Source organism: Pan troglodytes, chromosome 16 (assembly GCF_028858775.2).
Source record: "Pan troglodytes isolate AG18354 chromosome 16, NHGRI_mPanTro3-v2.0_pri, whole genome shotgun sequence".
In the NCBI taxonomy this organism is placed as follows: domain Eukaryota; kingdom Metazoa; phylum Chordata; class Mammalia; order Primates; family Hominidae; genus Pan; species Pan troglodytes.
Window position 1 is genome coordinate 82,224,612 of NC_072414.2, and position 21,457 is coordinate 82,246,068.

The following is a 21,457-nucleotide window of genomic DNA, read 5'->3' on the forward strand; positions in this document are numbered from 1 at the left end:
GTTATTTTCTAGAACGTATTCTGTAGATTTTAAAAAACAATAGGGTATATTGCCTTACTGTCTCACAAACACATCATGATTATTTTTGCTTTATTTATTCTGGCTATTTCTCTTATTTGGAAGGCCTTTTGCTCTCTATCATGATTCACTCATTTCTTTAGTTTATGATTTCACAGTCTTAATATAGGCCTTTATTGCTTATCCAAATTCTTCTCACCTCATTATTCAGTCTTTTGCTTCTCCAAACCACTGTCACCCCTTATTTCCCTAAATTACAGATTGAATTGTATGGTGCCACATGACTGTGAGAATAGGTCTTGAAGTTCAAGGCTATTCCCAGTCTAAATCTACTCTGTTCCTATCCTACCTCATTCACTAACTCATCGAATGTAGAGCTTCCATGACCCTGGCTCTGGGCTTGATATCAAAGATATGGCAGTTAATAAATAACATAGATCTAGCCCTGCCTTCATGTGGCTTATAGTCTGTTGGAGTAGCCAGACAGATAAACACAAATGATCGATTTTGGTAAGTGCTACCATGGAAAAGTACTTGTCTTCCAAATTCCCTCATACATGCTCTATTCTAGCTACTTCATCTGTGTAGCTTCCCATTTCTCCTAAGCATTAAACACATTTTAATATTTTATAGTTTTTTTCAATGTCTAAATGTAGCAGGTTGCACAAACTAAAGCACTTAGTAAATGTTCATTGTTGAGTTGTTTCTCCATCTAGGCATGGTAGATAGTAACTAGGAGCATTGTAGTTCTGAAAGCCTCATACTTAGATCAGTCCAGTGATTTAAACTGGACTAGAACTTGGTCTTCATATGCCTGTGTCTGGGTCTGAAATAAGTAAATCACCTTCTCACACCTAATGAAATTCAGTGGGTTGTCCAAATAGAGATTTTCCAAGTAGTACTTTTTATTCTGTATTATAGCATTTTATTCCTTGCAATTCTTATGATGAAATGTCTGTTCACCCTAATGAAGTTATTTGCTGAATGCCACCGATGTTTTCTAAGAATGCCACTGATGTTTTCTAACTGTCCATAGTTTGATTTGTATTATTGATGATTGGTGAATGTCAGATGAACACAGTGAATAGATATCTTACTCTGTTTCTTTTATTTCTCCCTAGATTTTTTACCCAGAAACTACAGATATCTATGATCGAAAGAACATGCCAAGATGTATCTACTGTATCCATGCACTCAGGTAATCAAATTTTCTTGGCAAAATAAGGAAATTATGAATAACATCTGAATTGAGTGTGTAGTTTTTTATCCTTGAGGTAAGAATGAAAAAGTTTTTTGATTAGTTTCAAAAGTTCCAAATAGGATAAAATACTGTTATCCAAACAAAATGGTGAGAAACAGCTGTGTTTTTCTAGGGAGTTTGGAGAAGGGATTTATTTATTTAATAGCAGGTAATTTTCTTCTAAAAACATGGTATCTTTCATAATTGATCTAGTATTTCTGTGAACTATGCATTCAGTTGGGGTGCAGTCTCTTGTTTAGTTATGTAGGTCCTTGCCATTGTTAAGCCATTTGTTCATTCATTCAATAATTTTTATAAGCCGGATGTGGTGGCTCACGCCTGTAATCCCAGCACTTTGGGAGGCCAAGGCGGGTGGATCACCTGAGGTCAGGAGTTCAAGACCAGCCTGGCCAACATAGTGAAACCCTGTCTCTACTAAAAATACAAAAAATTAGCTGGGCATGGTGGCGGGTGCCTGTAATCCCAGCTACTCGGGAGGCTGAGGCAGGAGAATTGCTTGAACCCAGAAGGCAGAGGTTGCGGTGAGCCAAGATTGCACCATTGCACTCCAGCCTGGGCAACAAGAACGAAACTCCATCTCAAAAAAAAAAAAAAGTAATAATAATAATAATAATAATAATAATAATTTTTGTACCAACACAAACATGATAGTAAGAAATGATACAAAATATATTTTTTTCCCATAATATCATGGTAAATTTGGAATGTGACTTAATTTTCAGGTCCCCAGAACACTAAATTAAATAGGAAGGAAAAGATACAAGTCTGGAAGGATGGTGGGATGGCATATTAGTAGATGCTTATACAGGTTGAATATCCCTTATCTGAAATGCTTGGGACCAGAAGTGTTTTGGATTTTGAAGTATTTGCATTATACTTACCAGTTGAGCATGCCAAATCTGAAATGCAGAATGCTCCAATTATAGCATTGAGGGTCATGTTGGTGCTTAAAAATTTTTAGATTTTGGAGCATTTTGGATTTTGGATTTTCAGATTTGGTATACTCAGCCTGTGGTACAGTAGTATAGTGTTTTAGCAGATTTACTTGATGGCCACAGGACTAAAGAAGATGGCAGAGCAAGTGGGACATGAGTGAGATATTTGCTTGGGCTGCACTTCTTATATGGCATCCTCTATGTGTGCTTGCTAAGTGTTAATTACATTGGAGTAGGTATATAATACTGATCTATAAGAAGACTATTGTCTCCAGTTTCTTGAGCAAACATGTACTAGATCTGTGGTATCATTGGAATCAGTGTGAAACATATGAAAGAATGAATATAGCTGAGAACTTGAGGATCTCGTGTTGAGAATGTAGCAATTTCAAATATGTGTCTGAGGCTGGGTAGGTACAGTGGCTCACACCTGTAATCCCAGTGCTTTGGGAGACCAAGGCGGGAGGATTGCTTGAAGCCAGGAGTTAGAGACCATCCTGGGCAACGTAGCGAGACCCCATTTCTACAAGAAATAAAAAATTAGCTGGGCATGGTGGCATACACCTGTAGTCCTAGCTACTCTGGAGGCTGAGGTGGGAGGATCACTTAAGCCGAGGAGTTTGAGACTGCAGTGAGCTATGATTGTGCTACTGCACTTCAGCCTGGATGACAGAGCGAGACTCTGTCTCTAAAAAACAAAACAAAACATTACCAAATATGTGTGTCTGAGTCCAGATCAGATTAATTCTGAGTATTTTGTTTGGCTTAGTGTTGCATGAGATTTGTCCATGTTGATAATCTTGTGAAGGCCTTACCTGCAATGGATATCTGAACGTGGAAGCAGAATTCCTCTCTGCTAGTTGTGTAGCCACTACTCTGCAGTGTAACCTGGGTTCCAGGCCCTCAAATTCTCTGTAGTAGAGCCTAAAGAATTAACTATGCCTTCCTAGTGGTAGAGTCAGAATGAGAAAGAGAGGAAGTCTGCTATTGTTTTCCATTTCTCTTGAATATGTAGTCTGTGCTTAGAAAGTATATATAGAGCAGTGTGTTTCGTGATTTATGGTTTCTTTTTTATGGTGTTTTTCCTGAAGGGTGGATTGGCAACATTTGATAATATGTAGGAAGTATTTATAATTGCTGAAAGTGCCTTCTTTTACCACAAAACACAGCCATGTTCAAAGCAGGTTCCTCACCTTGCTATATTGGATAAGGCTCCATCTCCCTTTGGATCAACAGTGACAGAAAAGTACTACCTCTCTGTCTCCTCCCTGCTTGCCTTTTTTTTTTTTTTCCTCTAAAGTCTTGATTGGCATTATTCTAGAGATAGTCACTGTACTTTAATCATACTAAATTACTTTTGTAGATAACATTCCACTCTCAGATAAGACCCCAGTTTTCCATTCTCAAAATACTTGTATACTTTCTTCCTGTTTCCCCTGTTTTGTTATTCTAATAACTGATTTTGGGGTTAAACAGGTCCATAATCTCTTACCCTAAATTAAAACCCTAAACTATCTGAAATTTGATTTTAAGTTTGGTGTAAGCTCATTTGTCTCCTTAGTATGATTATGTTTGTGTGTTTCTCTGCAGAAAGTAATGGATTGGATTGAGGATGCTGCCCCAGGGCTTGCTGGGGATACTTTATGATACCATATACACTGTAAATAGAAATATACTTTCTAATATCTGAGAAATTCAACATTCAGACATATCTGGCTCCAAGAATTTGGATAAGGGACTGTGGACCTGTAGTAGATTCTGTTTCCTAATCACCTGCTGTGTTTCAGGGTCTTTATTAATAATCTTTGAGATTGGCATAGTGATTTCTAGGTTACTCACCATTCACAGAAAAGATAATTAGAATCCAGATAGGTTAACATAACTTCCTTCTGCCCATTGCTACAAAGTACAGCTTAAGTAGGAAATAAGAAAAATAAATCTAAGTGCAGTTACAGGCTGACGCATTATAGTGCCTAACAGTATATTTGTAGAAGTAGGCATGGGAGAGCAGGAGCAAAGATTGGAAAGTGCTGTTCACCATTAGGGTTTATAAGTTTCAGTGTGAAGCTAAGTACTTTTGATTGCGGGTAAGAGGACTTAACTGGCCGTTTTGAATCCTTTCATAGCTCCAGTGTCTCCATAAAATACTCGTAATAATTAAAGAGAGTTAAAAGAAAGATGGTGCCCATGTCTACTTTTTATATTAGCCAGTGATACGGTTGTAGCACCTTTAATTTACCATTGAAAGACATTAAAAGCTAAGTCAGTGTTCCTGGTACTGTGAAAGCAGCTGTATTAGTCCGTTCTTGTACTGCTATAAAGAAATACCTGAGACTGGGTAATTCATAAAGAAAAGAGGTTTAATTGGCTTAAGGTTCCACAGCCTGTACAAGAAGCATGGCTGGGGAGACCTCAGGAAACTTACAATCATGGTAGAAGACAAAGAGGAAGCAGTCACGTCTCACATGGCAGGAACAAGAGGAAGAGAGAGGTGGGGAGGTGCTTACATACTTTTAAAAAACCAAATCTAGCGATAACTCACTCACTGTTAGGAGAACAGCACCAAGGGGGAAACCTGCCCCCATTGATCCAATCACCTCTCACCAGGCCCCCACCTGGGGATTACAATTTGACATGAGATTTGGACAGGGACACAGACCCAAACCATATCAGCAACATTCTTGAACTTTCTTAAAATTTCTTGTTCGCTATTTCCAAGTAGGAATAAATGAGAAAGAAATTCTTGGAGAAAAATATTCTCTTAATTAAGAATGCAGATGTGATGTATTAGTGAGAAAAATATATATAAAAATGTATAAAAATATATAGAAAGTTATTAGTTATTTTGCTTTGGAATTTCTTTTTTAAAGAGGCAGGGTCTTACTCTTTTGCCTAGGCTGGAACGCAGAGGTGTGATCTTGACTCATTGTAACAACCTCCCAGGCACAAGCTATCCTCCTGCCTTAGCCTCCCAAATGGCTAGGACTACAGGCATGCACCACCATACCTGGCTAATTAAAAAATTTTTTTTGTAGAGACAAGTCTTGCTATGTTGCTCAAGCTGTTTTGAATTCCTGACCTCAAGCTATCCTCCTGCCTCTCCTTCTCAAAGTACTGGAATTACAGGTGTGAGCCACTACACCCAGTCTGGAGAATTTTTTGAATACATTTAAAATCTTCTGAGACAGTCGCTTTATATATCCATCTTGAGTCTTTTACCTGAAAGAAAAGCATTTAATCATATACACATGACTTATACTTGCACTTCTCTGAGAAAATGATTAGCTTCTGTGGATGTATAAATTCTAGTGTGTTTTGAGAATACTTGATTTTTGTTTTTCTATTATACATTTGGGTTTATTATATACAATTTAAATTTTGATCAGTTCTGTGATTGCAGTATACATGATGCGTGTTTGTATTTAGATGATATTGAGGTTTATAGATTATTTACAAAAACTGTATACCACTTTAAGTTTCTATGATTTATTTCTTATATATTTCTTATTTCCCTGCTTACTTTAAACTGTCAATATCTTGCTTTTGTCAGTATCTGTAAAGTACCCTTCTGATCTTTTCTAATTTATTGATTCTGATCAGTTAGGGCTTTAGAATCCACTTAATAACACAGGCTTATGGACATTAATTTATCCGTCCATCCATCTGTCAAATATTGATTAATGTTTATTAATATATGCTAGGCTCTGGGTAGACATTAGTGAATGAGCCCTGTATTGTCCCTGCTTTCATGAAGCTTAGAGTCTAGTTGATTTTTTTTTAAGTTTAAAAAGTAAAAATAATTTTCACCAACCTGATAATTAAAAAGTAAAAATATATGAAATATTCTTTATCTAAAACTGTTAAATTACCTGGATTAAACTTTTCCATCAGTAATATGAATTCAGTTTAAGTAAGATTTGCCATCTGAATCATTTTTATGAAGCTTTTCTAAAATGTCTTGTTATTTAAAACTTATTGATTACAGGAAGGCAAACAAATGAAGAGACACTTCACATTATATTAACATTAATGTTAACATCTTTTTTTTTTTTTAAACGGAGTCTCACACTGTTGCCCAGGCTGGAGTACAGTGGTGTGATCTCGGCTCACTGCAGCCTTTGCCTCCCAGGTTCAAGCAATTCTCCTGCCTCAGCCTCCTGAATAGCTGGGATTACAGGCACATGCCACCACGCCTGGCTAATTTTTGTATTTTAGTAGAGACAGGGTTTTGTCATGTTGGCCAGGCTGGTCTCGAGCTCCTGATGTCAGGTGATCCGCCCACCTCAGCCTCCCAAAGTGCTGGGATTACAGGCATGAGCCACTGTGCCTGGCCATTAACATCTAATTATGCATTGAGTTTGTGCCAGAACCAGGACTTTAATTTGTGCCTACTGATTTCTCCCAGTCCAGTGCTCTTTGCATTGTGTTATGTGACTTTTTAGGGCAATGTTGTCATGTAAACTAAAAGAAAAAACTCTGAGGTAAATAGCGTATTGTAACTACAAAGGAGACTGTCGTAGGTACTGGGAGTCTCAGTGTTCAGAATGCTTCTATTTTATTCTTCATGCTGATTTTCCCCTTTTAAGGGTGGCAGCTAGGCACAGCTGGGAGGCCTAACCTTTTGCATATTGTATCTTCTAGTTTGTACCTGTTCAAGCTAGGTCTGGCCCCTCAGATTCAAGACCTATATGGAAAGGTTGACTTCACAGGTAAGGAGTTAGATACTTGGCAGGAAATGCTTGAATTATGTGGAAATAGCCTGGAGAGCCAGCAGTACCAATTTTGAAGACCTAGGGCTTTAAAAATACACTGGCAGTGGAGGTGAAAAAAATATGAATAACTTGCTTCTCTAATGTGGGGTAAAGAACACTAAACTTGAAATTTCAAGCTCTGTTCTCTCACTTATAATGTGAACATGATTAGTGAGTCTCAGTTTTCTTATATGTAAATTGGGGATAACATTAACATATATAAAACATAATAATGTTAACACATAACATTAAATGTTCGGGTATGTTGAAAAATGCTTTATAACTATCTTTCCCTTTCCATTCCAGCAAGCATCTGTTGTGGGCAAAGCAAGAGGGAGAGTGGGGAGTGAGATGACACAAAGATGCCAATTTAGTAATTTTAAAATTTAAGCTTATTTGGGTGGGTGTTTCTATGTGTATTTGCTATAGCCAGATGCTTGAAGAGATGAGGGGTTGGGGAGAAAAAGGGCAGTGGTAATACTGTTTAAGGGTAAGATAGATTCAAGTCTTTCAAAGTGGTGATTATTTTGTAGGCTTGAAAGTTTAAAAATTGGTAAGAAAGTTTTTGTCCATGGTATTTTTCCTTCCAGGGAAGTTATTCACCAGACCTGGGGAAAGGACCAGACCTTACATGTTTTCTTTATCATTTGGCTTTCTGCCTTAGAAGTGAAATTGTTGAATAGCAGCTAATGATTGTAAAGACTGAGATAACTGACTTAGTTTGTGATTCACTTATTGTTGAGCTCACATTAAAGCTGTTCCATTTATAAGTTCATTGTAGGAAATGCCGTAAGTAGCAATTTTGAAAAACTATTTCCTGTAGACCTTCTCACTTTATAGTTATTTTTGATGCCCTTGATAATAATAATGTTTGACTACATTTTATATACTAGTTACTGTGTTAAGTGCTTTCCATACATTGTATCTTTATATCCTTATAAAACCCTAAAAGTTAAATGCCATTTTATCCCATTGCATAGTTGAGGAATATGTTTCCTTCTCTTGGTTATGGAAGGGTGCTTAGCTTGATTGACTAATTATTAATTCCCTCCTGTAGAAGAAGAAATCAACAACATGAAGACTGAGTTGGAGAAGTATGGCATCCAGATGCCTGCCTTTAGCAAGATTGGGGGCATCTTGGCTAATGAACTGTCAGTGGATGAAGCCGCATGTAAGAAGAGAGAAATTTTGTGGGTTCAACTGGGATTGTTGCCACTATTTCCAATAATTAATTCTATAGTGATGATCTAGGACAGTATGAATCTTGCCAGCAAGTTTAAGTCCACAGATATAGTTGTAAACACATAGTCTTCCATGCTGTTATTATTTGGAAATACATGATTAATTCTGATTAAAGTGAAAGCATTTAGAAAGGAAGTCCTGGCTGGGCGTGGTGGCTCACGCCTGTAATCCCAACACTTCGGGAGGCCAAGGCGGGTGGATCACCTGAGGTCAGGAGTTCAAGACCAGCCTGGCCATGGTGAAACCCCGTCTCTACTAAAAATACAAAAATTTAGCCGGGCATGGTGGTGTGCGCCTGTAATCCCAGCTACTCGGGAGGCTGAGGCAGGAGAATCACTTGAACCCAAGAGGCAGAGGTTGCAGTGAGCCGAGATCATGCCATTGCACTCCAGACTGGGCAACAAGAGTGAAACTCTGTCTCAAAAAAAAAGAAAGGAAGTCCTACATTTCCGTGGCTCATTGAGTTTCTTATTGTTTTATGGTGTTTACTTGGTAATTAAGGCAGATATCTCCAGAGCAAGTGTTCCTTGCAAGGCTCTCTTATGAGTGTTTCTCTGTGAGATTCCAAATTCACCATCCCAAACATGGATCACAGATGGAGCTGTGGCTTTGCATACTGTAAGGAAGAGGCTAGGCTCATAGCCTGGCCCAGGGAGCCAGTCTTCGAACCCCAGTTGTTATTTCTCTGTGAAAAGGAGCCTCTGTCTCTAATGGGGGGTGCAATGTTGCTTTCTGTTGTGGTATACATCCTGTAATCTATATAATCTCAGTGTTTTTGTTGGTTTGTTTGTTTTTTTTTTTTTAGTACATGCTGCTGTTATTGCTATTAATGAAGCTATTGACCGTAGAATTCCAGCTGACACATTTGCAGCTTTGAAAAATCCCAATGCCATGCTTGTAAATCTTGAAGAGCCCTTGGCATCCACTTACCAGGATATACTTTACCAGGCTAAGCAGGACAAAATGACAAATGCTAAAAACAGGGTAAAAATGCAACATCTATTCTTTCTAATTAATTTATATTATTCCATCATTTGATATGGCTCCAGTTTAAACATTAGTTTTATTGAGATGCAGTTTACATACAACAAAATTCACCGAATTTTAAATGTACAGTTTGAGTTTTGAAAAATATATGTGATCATTTAACCATCACCCCCAAAAAGTTCCTTAGTGCACTTTTGCAGTCAGTTTCCACCTTACCCACACCCCTGAGCCCAGGCAACTACCAGTCTATTTTCTATTGCTGCCATTGACCTTTTTAAGAATTTTATACAAATGGAATGATACAGTATCTAATCTTTTGGTGTGAGGCTCCATTTTGACCTCTGCTTCTTGAATTTTATAGAAATAAAATTCTAGAGCGTAGCCATTAAAATTAATAGTGCCCTTTGGAAAGATTATCTCTAAATATTAACATAGTCTTTCCTCTTTCCCAGATTCTCTGGGGTAAAATGTTTGTGTACAATTGTTATGGGTATGTGGAAGTTAGTTAAATGATTCTGACTTGAAAAAACTGAATCTGAGGATCTCATTTCCTGAGGTCAGGAGTTTGAGACCAGCCTGGCCAACATGGCGAAATCCCATCTATACTAAAAGTCAAAAATTAGCCCAGCGTTGTGTTGGGCTCCTGTAATCCCAGGTACTTGGGAGGCTGAGGCAGGAGAATCTATTGAACCTGGGAGGTGGAGGCTGCAGTGAGCCAGGATTGCACCAGCCAGGAGACAGAGCGAGACTCCGTCTCGGGGGGGGGAAAAAAAAACTTCACACAAATTTATCCACCCCTTGTTAAAATTAGTGGTTGATGACAAAACGAAGACAATCCTGCTCTCAGAACATTCTTTGTATCTCTTATCATAGAGCAGGGATTTCAGTTTCCCAGTTAGGTGCCAAACTGGCCTGCAGGCAAGTAGCTGCTGCCCTGCCTCTGCCTATGTCACCAGTGAGACTCCAAGATTGTGGATCTGTATGTGCCCGTTCTGTTCAGATCTGAGGCAAGGATGTGCTGCCCCTAATCCCAGCACTTTGGGAGGCCAAGGCGGGCAGATCACTTGAGGTTAGGAGTTTGAGACCAGCCTGGCCAATATGGTGAAACCCTATCTCTACTAAAAATACCAAAAAAATTAACTGGGCATGATGGTGCACGCCTGTAGTCCCAGCTACTCAGGAGGCTGAAGCAAGAGAATCACGTGAACCCAGGAGGCAGAGTTTTTAATAAGCCAAGATGGTGCCATTGCACTGCAGCCTGGGTGACAGAGTGAGACTCTGTCTCAAAAAAAAGACAGAATCTCGCTCAGTCACCTAGGCTGGAGTGCAGTAGCATGGTCATAACTCACTGCAGCCTTGAACTTCTGGGGAAAGCAATCTTACTGTCACAGCCTCCTGAGTAGCTGGGACTACAGGCATGTGCCACCACATTGGGCTAATAAAAAAAATTTTTTTGTAGAGATGGGGTCTCGCTATGTTGCCCAGGCTGATCTCAAACTCTTGGCTTCAAGCCATCTTCCCACCTTGGCCTTCCAAAGCACTGGGATTACAGGCATGAGTTACTGTGCCTGCTTTGTTCTTTATAAAGGGTCTTAAGCTACACCCATATTCTTGGTAGTGTTATGGTGCAGGAGGAGCACACGTGTATTTATGTGGTCTTCTTAGACACCTTAAGCTAACTTAATTACGCTTTTTACTCATCCTCAGACAGAAAACTCAGAGAGAGAAAGAGATGTTTATGAGGAGCTGCTCACGCAAGCTGAAATTCAAGGCAATATAAACAAAGTCAATAGTAAGTATGTTCCTGAATCAGGCACTTAAAGGGATATAATATAATGTGAATGTTGATCTATTCTGGGACTTACAACATAGTTTGATTTACTTACTTTAGACATTCATGGATTTGTTTAGCAATAATTGCTTATTAACAATCTTTTGTGTTTCTATGCCTCCGTTTTAATTATTTATCTTCAGTCAGCCGCTTGTTCCTACACTGACAGTAGCATCATAGTAGTCTTTTTGGCTACAGTTTCACTCTTTCACCCTATTACATGCTTTTAAATATTATTTTCCTGGCCAGGCACAGTGGCTGATTAATCCCAGCACTTACATATCTGTAATCCCAGGACTTTGGGAGGCTAAGGCGGGTGGATCACCTGAGGTCAGAAGTTCGAGACCAGCCTAGCCAATATGGTAAAACCCCATCTCTACTAAAAATACAAAAATTAGCCGGGCATGGTGGCGTGCTCTTGTAGTCCCAGCTACTTGGGAGGCTGAGGCAGGAGAATTGCTTGAACCTGGGAGGCATAGGTTGCAGTGAGCTGAGATGGTGCCACTGTACTCCAGACTGGGCAACAGTGAGACTCTGTCTCAAAAAAAAAAATTATTTTTCTATTTTTTTAAAGTAACATTATATTTTTGTTTTTCCTTTAAAGAATAATGCAAGCTGTCTAGAAATAAAAAATAAACCACAAAAATTAGACTCCTTCACTTAGAAATAATCATCACTTAGGAATAATCATTACTGGCATTTTTTTGTATGTCCTTCAAAACTGTGTGTGTGTGTGTATTTTTTTTTTTTCTTTAAGAGACAGAGTTACACTTTGTTGTTTAGGCTGCAGTTGCGATTATGGTTTACTGCAGCCTCAAACTCTTGGGCTCAAACCATCCTTCTGTTTCAAATTCTCTAGTAGCTAGGACTACAGTCATGCGCTGCCACACCCAGCTGATTTTTAAAATTTTTTTGAAGAGACAGGGTCTCGCTCTGTTGCCCAGGTTGGTGTCAAACTCCTGATCTCAAGTGATCCTGCCACCTTGGCCTCCCAAATTGCTGGGATTACAGGCATGAGCCACCTTGCCCAGCCTCCAAAACATATTTAAAGAAAAATGAGATTATACTTTTAATACTGACTTTTATATATGTGTTACTTTTGGGAAATTAATTTATTGAAATTATCATTTTGTCACTACTCTGCTAAAGAACTCACCATGACTACTTCATACTTGCCAGACAAAATGCAGATCCCTAGCCTAGTGCAGTTCTTTATGCAATATTTCATGCATACAGCTCTTTGTAGAAGCTCATTTGCCTAATTACCTCCCATACTCATTCTGTACATTTTATGACTTAAAAGGAATCTGGGCCAGGCAATTCCAGCATTTTGGAAGGCCAAGGCAGGTGGACTGCCTGAGCTTAGGTTTGAGACCAGCCTGGGCAATGTGGCGAAACCCTGTCTCTACAAAAAATACAAAAACTAGCTGGACGTGGTGACATGCGCCTGTAGTCCCAGCTACTTGGGGGCTGAAGCAGGAGGATTGCTTGAGCCCAGGAGGTTGAGACTACAGTGAGCTGTGTTCGCACCACTGCACTGTAGCCTGGGCAACAGAGTGAGACCCTGCCTCAAAAAATTAATTAATTAATTTTTTTTTTTTTTTAAAGAATCTGGCTCTGAAGTGGTACTGACCTGGTATTTGATCTCTTGTTCCTCTGTTAAAAGCTGTGTAACATTGGGCACCTGCAGTAGCGTTGTTAGACATATAATACGAGATAGTGTATGTAAATTGCCTGCTATTTAGTAAGTACTCAATGAACATTACTATTATCGCTTTGTCATGTAATCTCCCTACTGTAATGCCTTCATGCCTCATCTCTTCCTAATCCAAATTGTGCCCATCATTCAAGATCCAGTTCAATTTTCACTTCAGTGCCTGTCACAGTTCAATATGGTTGACTTTCAAATCTCCTGTGTTGTACACAGGCTCATCCCTATAAATTTGCACTTAATTATATATTGTCTTGTATTGCTTGATCTTTATTTCTGACATCTTTGTAAACTCCTTAAAGTAGAGATTACATATTCTGCTTCTTTTGAAGTCCTCCTAATTCCTAGCATAGGTTTAGACTCACCAAAAAAACTAAAAGGTTTGATTTCAACCAACTAGGTCAGGCTTAATCTTGTTTTGCTCAAGATACTCATAACAATAATAATAGTAATTGTTCTCATTGTTCATTTGGAGGGCCAAATTTCTCATTTGAACTAATACTAATAACTAGAGAGGATTTAGAAGATTTTACCAATTCCATAGGATTGGAGTTTTAAGTCCTGACCAGCATTCTTTTTTTTAGGGTTTTTTTTTTGGAGACAGAGCCCAGGCTGGAGTGCAGTGGCATGATCTCGGCTCACTGCAACCTCCGCCTCCTGGGTTCAAGAGATTTCTTCTGCCTCAGCCTCCTGAGTGGATGACCAGCATTCTTTGTATTCTGCTACCTTCTGGTTCATTTAGGATAATGACCTTCCTAGCAGAATAATCCATTCAAGTGTGGATGGTATCTTGTGCTGAATCTGTATTAATCCTTAAGTCAGCAAATATAAACTGGAGTGTCCTTATGGTTGGTTCTCTGTGAGAAGAAAGTCCAGGATGTTTCCTGTTGCATAGAGTACATAAAATATTTTTTGTTTTACTGAGGGATTTTTCTCTACCTTACTGTTTGGTGTTTTATAACCTTTATAGTTTTACCTTGCTAATTGTATAAGAATCAGTTGTGAGCACATGTAAGGAAATAATAATATGTTCTTAAAGTGTCCTATTCATATTATTATTATGTAGTCAGAGGAGCAAAATAATAAAAATTCCCTCAAATACCTTTCAGTATAGTGGGGAAGATAGACATACAAATGAGTACTTTTAGGGCAGCTTGATTAGAGCAAGATGCCAAGAGCGCATGTGGTGCAGTCATAGAATAAAGAAGGGAATGATGACTTCTGCTTAGAAGTTTGAGCAGGTTTTCAGTGTACATGGATCTTCACAGGGATCCTTAGGATAGATAAGAGGGTGAGGATAAGGCAGAATTCCCTATAAAAGGACAGTCTTTTCCTAATTGTAGAGAAAGTCTTGAGGCAAAGGAAAGTTAGATGCCAGGAGGATATAGGGACTTCGGGTTCCAGGAATTAATGTAATTATAGATAAGATTCTTTGCCCAGAGCATTCGAAACAGCAATGAGGCCATTGATGCTGCCCCAGGAGAAAGCTGCAGGCCAAGCAGTTGAAAATTAGAAAAAGTTTTTATTTTATTTTTTGTTAAGTAGACTAAGGAAAATTAGAGTTATATAACTAAAGTTCAGTGAGAGAAAGTATTTAAGTAATGTTCCACACTTTATTATGTTTGCAATATAAATGTTTATAGATATTCATTCAATATTTACATATTTAAGTAGTATGTGTACACTTCTAGAAAAAGCAAAATTTACTAGATGCTTTTGTAGATAGATAATCTAAGATTCTATGCTATATACCTAGAGAAAGTCTAGTTTGTTATCTACATTGATTTTATTTTCTGTCCCTAGCTACTATGAAAGCTCCTTGAGGACAGGATATTTGTTTTTTTCACAATTATATTTGCAGCATATAGCAGATCCTCAGTAAATATCATTGAAGGAATGGATGATTAGTTGGCTAACAGCCACATATACCTGCAGACATGACTTGAGAAGCCACCACCTTGGTATGGTGCTCAGTTGAACGGCAGGTATGAATATTAGGAAGAAATAAACAGTATCTTAGGAGCCTACAGTGAGACCTCACATCCATACCAGTGTTTTAACCTTTTCTTCCGCCGTTTTTTTTAATAGTTCTAGTCTCCTCATTGCCCCTACTTCCCATTTTCTAGTTTGAGACTTTATTTTCCCTTGGGCTGTTTTGATTTTCTTTATAACAGCTTATTAATTTTATTTTGTTTTTTACTAATGAAAACATTTGCAATTGATAAGTACTATTATGCCCCAGATATTTTTATTTTTGGTATTTTATTGATTTCTTTTTGCTACTTTGATAAAATCAGATGTTTATCTGTGAGTGGTGGTAGGGACAGGCATTTTCTCTTCAAAAAATAAGGAAACGGAAAGTAAAAAAGTAATTATGATTCCTTAGTGGCTATCATTTCTGAAATCAGAAATTATCTTATTCTGTCTTTCAGGCTAAGAATACCTTTTTGGTTTTTTGGGTTTTTTTTTACAATATATAAAGTGCTTTTATGTATATGATTTTATTTAATCTTAAAAATATTCCTATGACGGAAGGTATCTTCATTATCATTTTCAGATGAAGGAACATCTGGGTTTTCATTGTCATGTATTGTATTATAGAGCTTGTGTGACCTCAGGTTCTATGATTAGAAGAGAGAATGTGGAAAGGGGAAGATGACCCCTTTCACTCTGCACAGGTTGGACCACCCTTGATAGCTGGGCACTGACTGTTGTGGGTGGAGTGTGTTCAGGAAGTATCAGGGTAATGAGAGGATTCAAAATGGTGCTATGTAAGACATGGTTAAAGGAAATAAGGCTGCTAGTAAGGCATTTGCTGTCATAGGGAGGGGCAGTGGAATGTATTCAGTGTGAACTTTAGGGTTGGAGCTTTAAAAATATTTTTGAAACAAAATTGTCCAAAGATGTAGTAAGTGGCCATGGGAGATACTTTCTCCTGTTTGGTAGTCCGTAAGTATAATCTGGACAACTACTTGGCATTTTAAGGGAATTTAAGCGTCATGTTGGTCTGGATTGGTGGCTCCATATTGGTGCTGAGCTGTCTACATTTGGAAGTTTTTAAGTAGGCTGGGAGTGTGGCCCAGGAATCTGTATGAAATCTGATGAATAGCTTGTTGGGAACCCCTGGACTTGATGACTCTAAGGTTCTTTTCAAATCCCAAGATCTTATGCTTCTGAGAATCACAGAGTAAAGGCTCTCTGAGTTATATTTCCTTATCTGGAACTGAGATTGGTTTTGGGGAAGGAAAACTATTCTAGGCTCTTCTGTTAACATAGTCCTTTCACAAGCTTTTGCCTTTTTTCCTCAGCATTTTCTGCATTAGCAAATATCGACCTGGCTTTAGAACAAGGAGATGCACTGGCCTTGTTCAGGGCTCTGCAGTCACCAGCCCTGGGGCTTCGAGGACTGCAGCAACAGAATAGCGACTGGTACTTGAAGCAGCTCCTGAGTGATAAACAGCAGAAGAGACAGGTAAACACAGTCTGGATTGAAGCTGCAAGAGTTTGTATATATCCATTCGAATCCCATGCTGTCATTTAAAGATATATATGCTGCCTTTGTTTTTCCCCCAATACGACTTTTTCCTCTGCATATAAATTAGTTTAAAAAAAAATCCTCAGGTAAAATACACATTGTCTTCAGCTCACTTTTGCTTTTAGAGCTATGAATCCTCTTTTAAAATAAACAGACAATACCCACCCATCCCCAGTCTAATCACTCCTTCACTTCAGCTGTCTCTCTCTCCAACTAAAAGACATTGGGGAAAACCTGAATATTTTTGCATTCTTACGTCAGGAATTTGCACTTTAAAAAAAAACTGCACCTTATTAGTTTGCTCTGGCCAAAGCTGGAAAAGTACTTACTGTGCAGTCAGGGTAGCTTGTGTGGGATTGTATTTCGTGGGGTTTTTTTTTTAGAACAAACATGAGGGGCTTTCTTTTTTGTCTAAATAAGGGCAAGTATACATTTTACAAATATCCAGCGTACGTTGGTCAAAGTAAGTAGCATTAACGTGCTTAAGATTCTACAAACACTTTTTCCTTAGAACTTTTTGAGGCTTTTCATGTAATATGTTTAAGAATGTACTGGTATCTGTAAAGTCACTCTACCCCAGCTTTGGCAAAGGCATTTGGCTCTACCTGGGGCTGCCACCTTGGCTGCATGTAGCCTGAGCTGTCACTTTTGACTATGGCTCTCTGTCCCTAGTGACTGCTTTTGAGAGATGAGAACCTTAAGGCCTGGAGTCGTAGGAATGAGTAATCTTTACATAATTTTCTTTGCTTTGCTCAGAGTGGTCAGACTGACCCCCTGCAGAAGGAGGAGCTGCAGTCTGGAGTGGATGCTGCAAACAGTGCTGCCCAGCAATATCAGAGAAGTAAGAGTCCATTGAAATTGTATGGGAGGAAAGTTGTGGCTTTGTGTTATTGAAGGGTGTGAGGTTAGCTTCTGTCATCGTCATCCCCCACTCTGAGCCTACTAGCGATAACCAACTGCCAGGTACTTTTGGTGGCAGGAGGGTTCCTCCAGTTTGTTGTTGTGGTGGTTTTAATTGCTGTGTAATCGTTGTACATATTTTGAGGGTACATGTGTTTTGTTTTTTAAACCAACCAAGAAGCACTGACACCAACCAAGAAGCACTGACGTATGATATTTTGATACATGCATACAATGTGTTATGATCAAATCAGGGTAATTGGAATATTTGTCACCTAACACATTTATCTTTTGTTGGTGTTGGGAACATTCCAGTTCTTCTGTTTTGAACTATACATTATTGTTAACTATCATCATCCTACTGTGCTGTCTAACACTAGACCTATTCCTTGTATCTAATGGTAATTTTGTACCCATTAGCCAACCTCTCTATGTCCTCCTTCCCACTACCCTTCCCAGCTTCTGGGAACCACCAGTCAACTCTACCTCTGTGAGATCCACTTTTTTAGCTTCCATATATGAGTGAGATCAGGAGGTATTTGCCTTTCTGTGTCTGGCTTATTTCACTTAACATAATGACCTTCAGTTTTTATGGCTGAATAATATTCCATTATGTGTATACACTACTTTTTTTTTTTTTTTTTTTTTTTTTTTTTTTTTACCATTTATTCATTGATGGACGCTTAGATTGATTTCATATCTTGGCTATTGTGAATACAGCTGCAATAAACTTGGGAGTGCTGATTTCCTTTCTTTTGGCCATATACCTAGCAATGGGATTGCTGAATCATATGTAGTTTTATTTTAATTTTTTGAGGACTCTCCATCCTGTTTTCCGTAGCGGCTATAGTAATTTACATTCCCATCAACAGTGTATGAGCCCTTTCTCTGCAGCCTTCCCAGCATTTGTTATTTTTTGTCTTTGATAAAAGCCATTTTAATTGGGGTGAGAAAGTATCTCATTGTGGTTTTGATGTGTATTTCCCTGATGATTAATGATGTTGAGCATTTTTTCATATACCTGTTGGCCATTTGTGTGTCTTCTTTTGATAAAAATCTATTCAGCTTATTTGCCCACGTAAAAATTGGATTATTTGTGGGGGTTTTTTTTTTGGTTTTTTTTTTTTGGCTGTTGTTTGAATTTCTTATATATTCTGGTTATTGTTCTCTTCTCAGATGGATCGTTTGCAAATGTTTTCTCCTGTTCTATATGTTGTCTCTTCACTTTGTTGTTGGTTTCCTTTGCTGTGCAGAAGCTTTTTAGCTTGACATAGTCCTGTTTGTCTATTTTTGCTTTCGTTGCTTATGCTTTTAAGGTCTTAGCTAAATGGCTTTGCTTAGACCAGTGTCCTGAAGCATTTCCCCAATGTTTTCTTCCAGTCGCTTCATAGTTTCAGGTCTTAGATTTAAGTCTTTAATCTATTTTGATTTATTTTTGTATATTATGAGAGATAGGGATCTAGCTTTATTCTTCTGCATATGGTTATCCAGTTTTCTCAACACCATTTATTGAAGAGACTGTCTGTCTCAGCCCATTTTACGTGGCTATAAAGGAATACTTGAAGCGGGGTAATTTATTAGCTCACAGCTCTGCAGGCTGTGCAAGAAGCAAGGCACCAGCATCTGCTCAGCTTCTGGTGAGGGCTTTTGTGCTGCATCAAAATATGAAGGAGAAGATCAAAGGGCAAGTGGGCTCATGTGAAGAGAGACCGATCCCCGGGGTAGTGAGTAGGGGTCCTGGCTTTATAACAACCCATTCTAATGAGAACTAATCCATTCTCCCCAAGAACCAATCCAATCTTGCAAGAGCTCACTACCATGAGAATGGCACAAAGCCATTGATGAGACATTTGCTCCTATGACCCACACAGCTCCTACTAGGCCCTGCCTCCCAACACCACCACACTGGGGATCAAGTTTCTTCTTTTTTTTTTTCATACCCTTAGGGTGATGTCAGGTATCAAATTTCAATGTGAGATTTGGTAGGGACAAATAAACCAATCCAAACCATAGCACTGTCTTTTCCCTGATGTGTGTTCTTGGTGCCTTTGTCAAAAAATGTTCTCCTCATGGCTGTAAATGTGTGGCTTTGTTTCTGAGTTCTCTATGGTGTTCTGTTGGTCTGTGTGCCCCCCTTTTTTTTTTTTTTTTGAGACGGAGTCTCACTCTGTTGCCAGGCTGGAGTGCAGTGGCACAATTTCAGCTCACTGCAACCTCTGACTCCCTGGTTCAAGCGATTCTCCTCTCTCAGCCTCCCGAGGAGCTGGGATTACAGGCACGTGCCACCACACCTAGCTCATTTTTGTATTTTTAGTAGAGACGGGGTTTCACCGTGTTGACCAGGATGGTCTCGATCTCCTGACCTCGTGATCCACCTGCCTTGGCCTCCCAAAGTGCTGGGATTACAAGCGTGAGCCACCGTGCCTGGCCAAGTTACTCCAGTTTTAAAGGTAGAACTGGAGTCAATATAGCCTCACTTTGGCTCGCACACACTTCATGATTTGTTAGGGAAATATCTGGAGGAGGTGAGACTTAAGGGATTGCTAAGATTTGGATGGTGAAAGAGGTGAGAAAAGAACGTCCTAGTGCAGGACAATGAGGGAAAAAGGAGGTGGGAGCCGAAGTACAGGTAGTGAAAGATGTCTTTGAGGAATGGTGGTTAGAATACAAATTTTGTAAATGTTTTGGGCTGAGTTGTGTAAGATCAAGGGGTGGAAAGATTGTAGAAAGCTTTGAATGGTAGCTTAAGAAGCCAGGCAGTAGGAGAAGGAAGAGGTGGTTTAGGTGGGAAGTAGTGGTAGCATATAGGATGAATTGAACGGGAAGAAAATAGGGATGAGGAGAACAGTTAGGAGGCTGCTTTTTGAAGAAAACATCTTGATTGAGACATGGTTCACATACCGTACAGTTCACCCTTCTTCATACAAAGGAGGCTGCTTTTTTAAAGACGAAAGTTCCACTTCAAACTTCATGGCTGATAGCCACAGAATGTGATATTTTTCCCGTGAAGATTGGCACCTTCTTCCCCCTGAGGGCTCTCTAAGCCCACTGCGTTTCTGACTCCTGTTTTTTACACAGGATTGGCAGCAGTAGCACTGATTAATGCTGCAATCCAGAAGGGTGTTGCTGAGAAGACTGTTTTGGAACTGATGAATCCCGAAGCCCAGCTGCCCCAGGTGTATCCATTTGCCGCCGATCTCTATCAGAAGGAGCTGGCTACCCTGCAGCGACAAAGTCCTGAAGTGAGTTCACTAAACCTGTCCTGTTTGTGAGCAAAGTTGGGTGGACGTGAGTGTAATACCCACTTCTTCCTGTGGTTAGGTAGAACTTTTTTGCATAAACTTGGTTTTCTTACGGTTTTATTAAACTTATAACTCCCTGGGTCTTGGAGAATGTCTTTCCTCACTGTTTTCCCTTCTGTCCCTTTCTGTACAGCATAATCTCACCCACCCAGAGCTCTCTGTCGCAGTGGAGATGTTGTCATCGGTGGCCCTGATCAACAGGGCATTGGAATCAGGAGATGTGAATACAGTGTGGAAGCAATTGAGCAGTTCAGTTACTGGTCTTACCAATATTGAGGAAGAAAACTGTCAGAGGTGGGTGTCCAGAGTGAAGGGAATAAATCCATTACGTAGCTGTTAACCTTGTCTTTTGTATGTCAGTGCTCCGATTTTCTTTGCAGGCATTATTACTTTATCATGGTCATACTTTTGTTTGGTTCTACTTTGATTCATTTAATTCTTTGTTATGCTGAAAAATATGACATTCCGTTCCTAAATATATAAGTAGGCTTATTGAAATATGTTACATAGTCAAAATAACACTATCTCTGACAAAGTTAAATAATACTTTTTAAATATCATCTAACCCTAGCTAGTTCATTTTCATTCTTCTTCAGTTGTTCCCAAACTGTCCTTTATAGCTGTTTTGTTGAAAACAAGTTCTAGCCTAGGAACATGTATTATATCTGGCTGTTGTGTCCCTTGAGTATCTTTTAATCTAGAATTGTCCCTTTCTTCATGAGACTGACTTGTTAAAGGGATGGGACCAATTGCCTATTTTATGGATAGTTCTAGTTGCTTTCTCATATTTGCCTTATTCCTGTAAATTGGAAATTAAATTTCTAGGCTTGTCACGATTCAGTTCAACATTTTTGATGATGTGTATTTCATATTGCCTCATGTCAATAGGCATATAAAACCCACTTTTCCCACCATCCCACCATTAGAGATACTAAGATTGATCCCTGGATTAGGGAGACCACTTATACTTCCATTGCGTATTTA

The 21,457-nt window shown here is 39.0% G+C and overlaps 1 protein-coding gene across 2 annotated transcripts in view; it reads left to right on the top strand.

Annotated features, from left to right (window-relative positions):
- The window catches only part of IQGAP1 (IQ motif containing GTPase activating protein 1), a 114,093-nt gene that overhangs the window by 44,363 nt on the left and 48,273 nt on the right, over nt 1–21,457 (top strand). Inside the window, exons 5-13 of one of the 2 annotated variants that reach the window (XM_523157.8) lie at nt 1,140–1,216; nt 6,856–6,923; nt 8,023–8,136; nt 9,013–9,191; nt 10,902–10,986; nt 16,045–16,208; nt 17,028–17,112; nt 20,250–20,413; nt 20,607–20,767. In XM_523157.8, coding sequence (XP_523157.3) covers nt 1,140–1,216; nt 6,856–6,923; nt 8,023–8,136; nt 9,013–9,191; nt 10,902–10,986; nt 16,045–16,208; nt 17,028–17,112; nt 20,250–20,413; nt 20,607–20,767 — 1,097 coding nt within the window. Of the gene's footprint in view, nt 1–1,139; nt 1,217–6,855; nt 6,924–7,555; nt 7,755–8,022; nt 8,137–9,012; nt 9,192–10,901; nt 10,987–16,044; nt 16,209–17,027; nt 17,113–20,249; nt 20,414–20,606; nt 20,768–21,457 lie in introns of those variants that run through there. The other variant, XM_016927429.4, reaches the window with a different exon arrangement.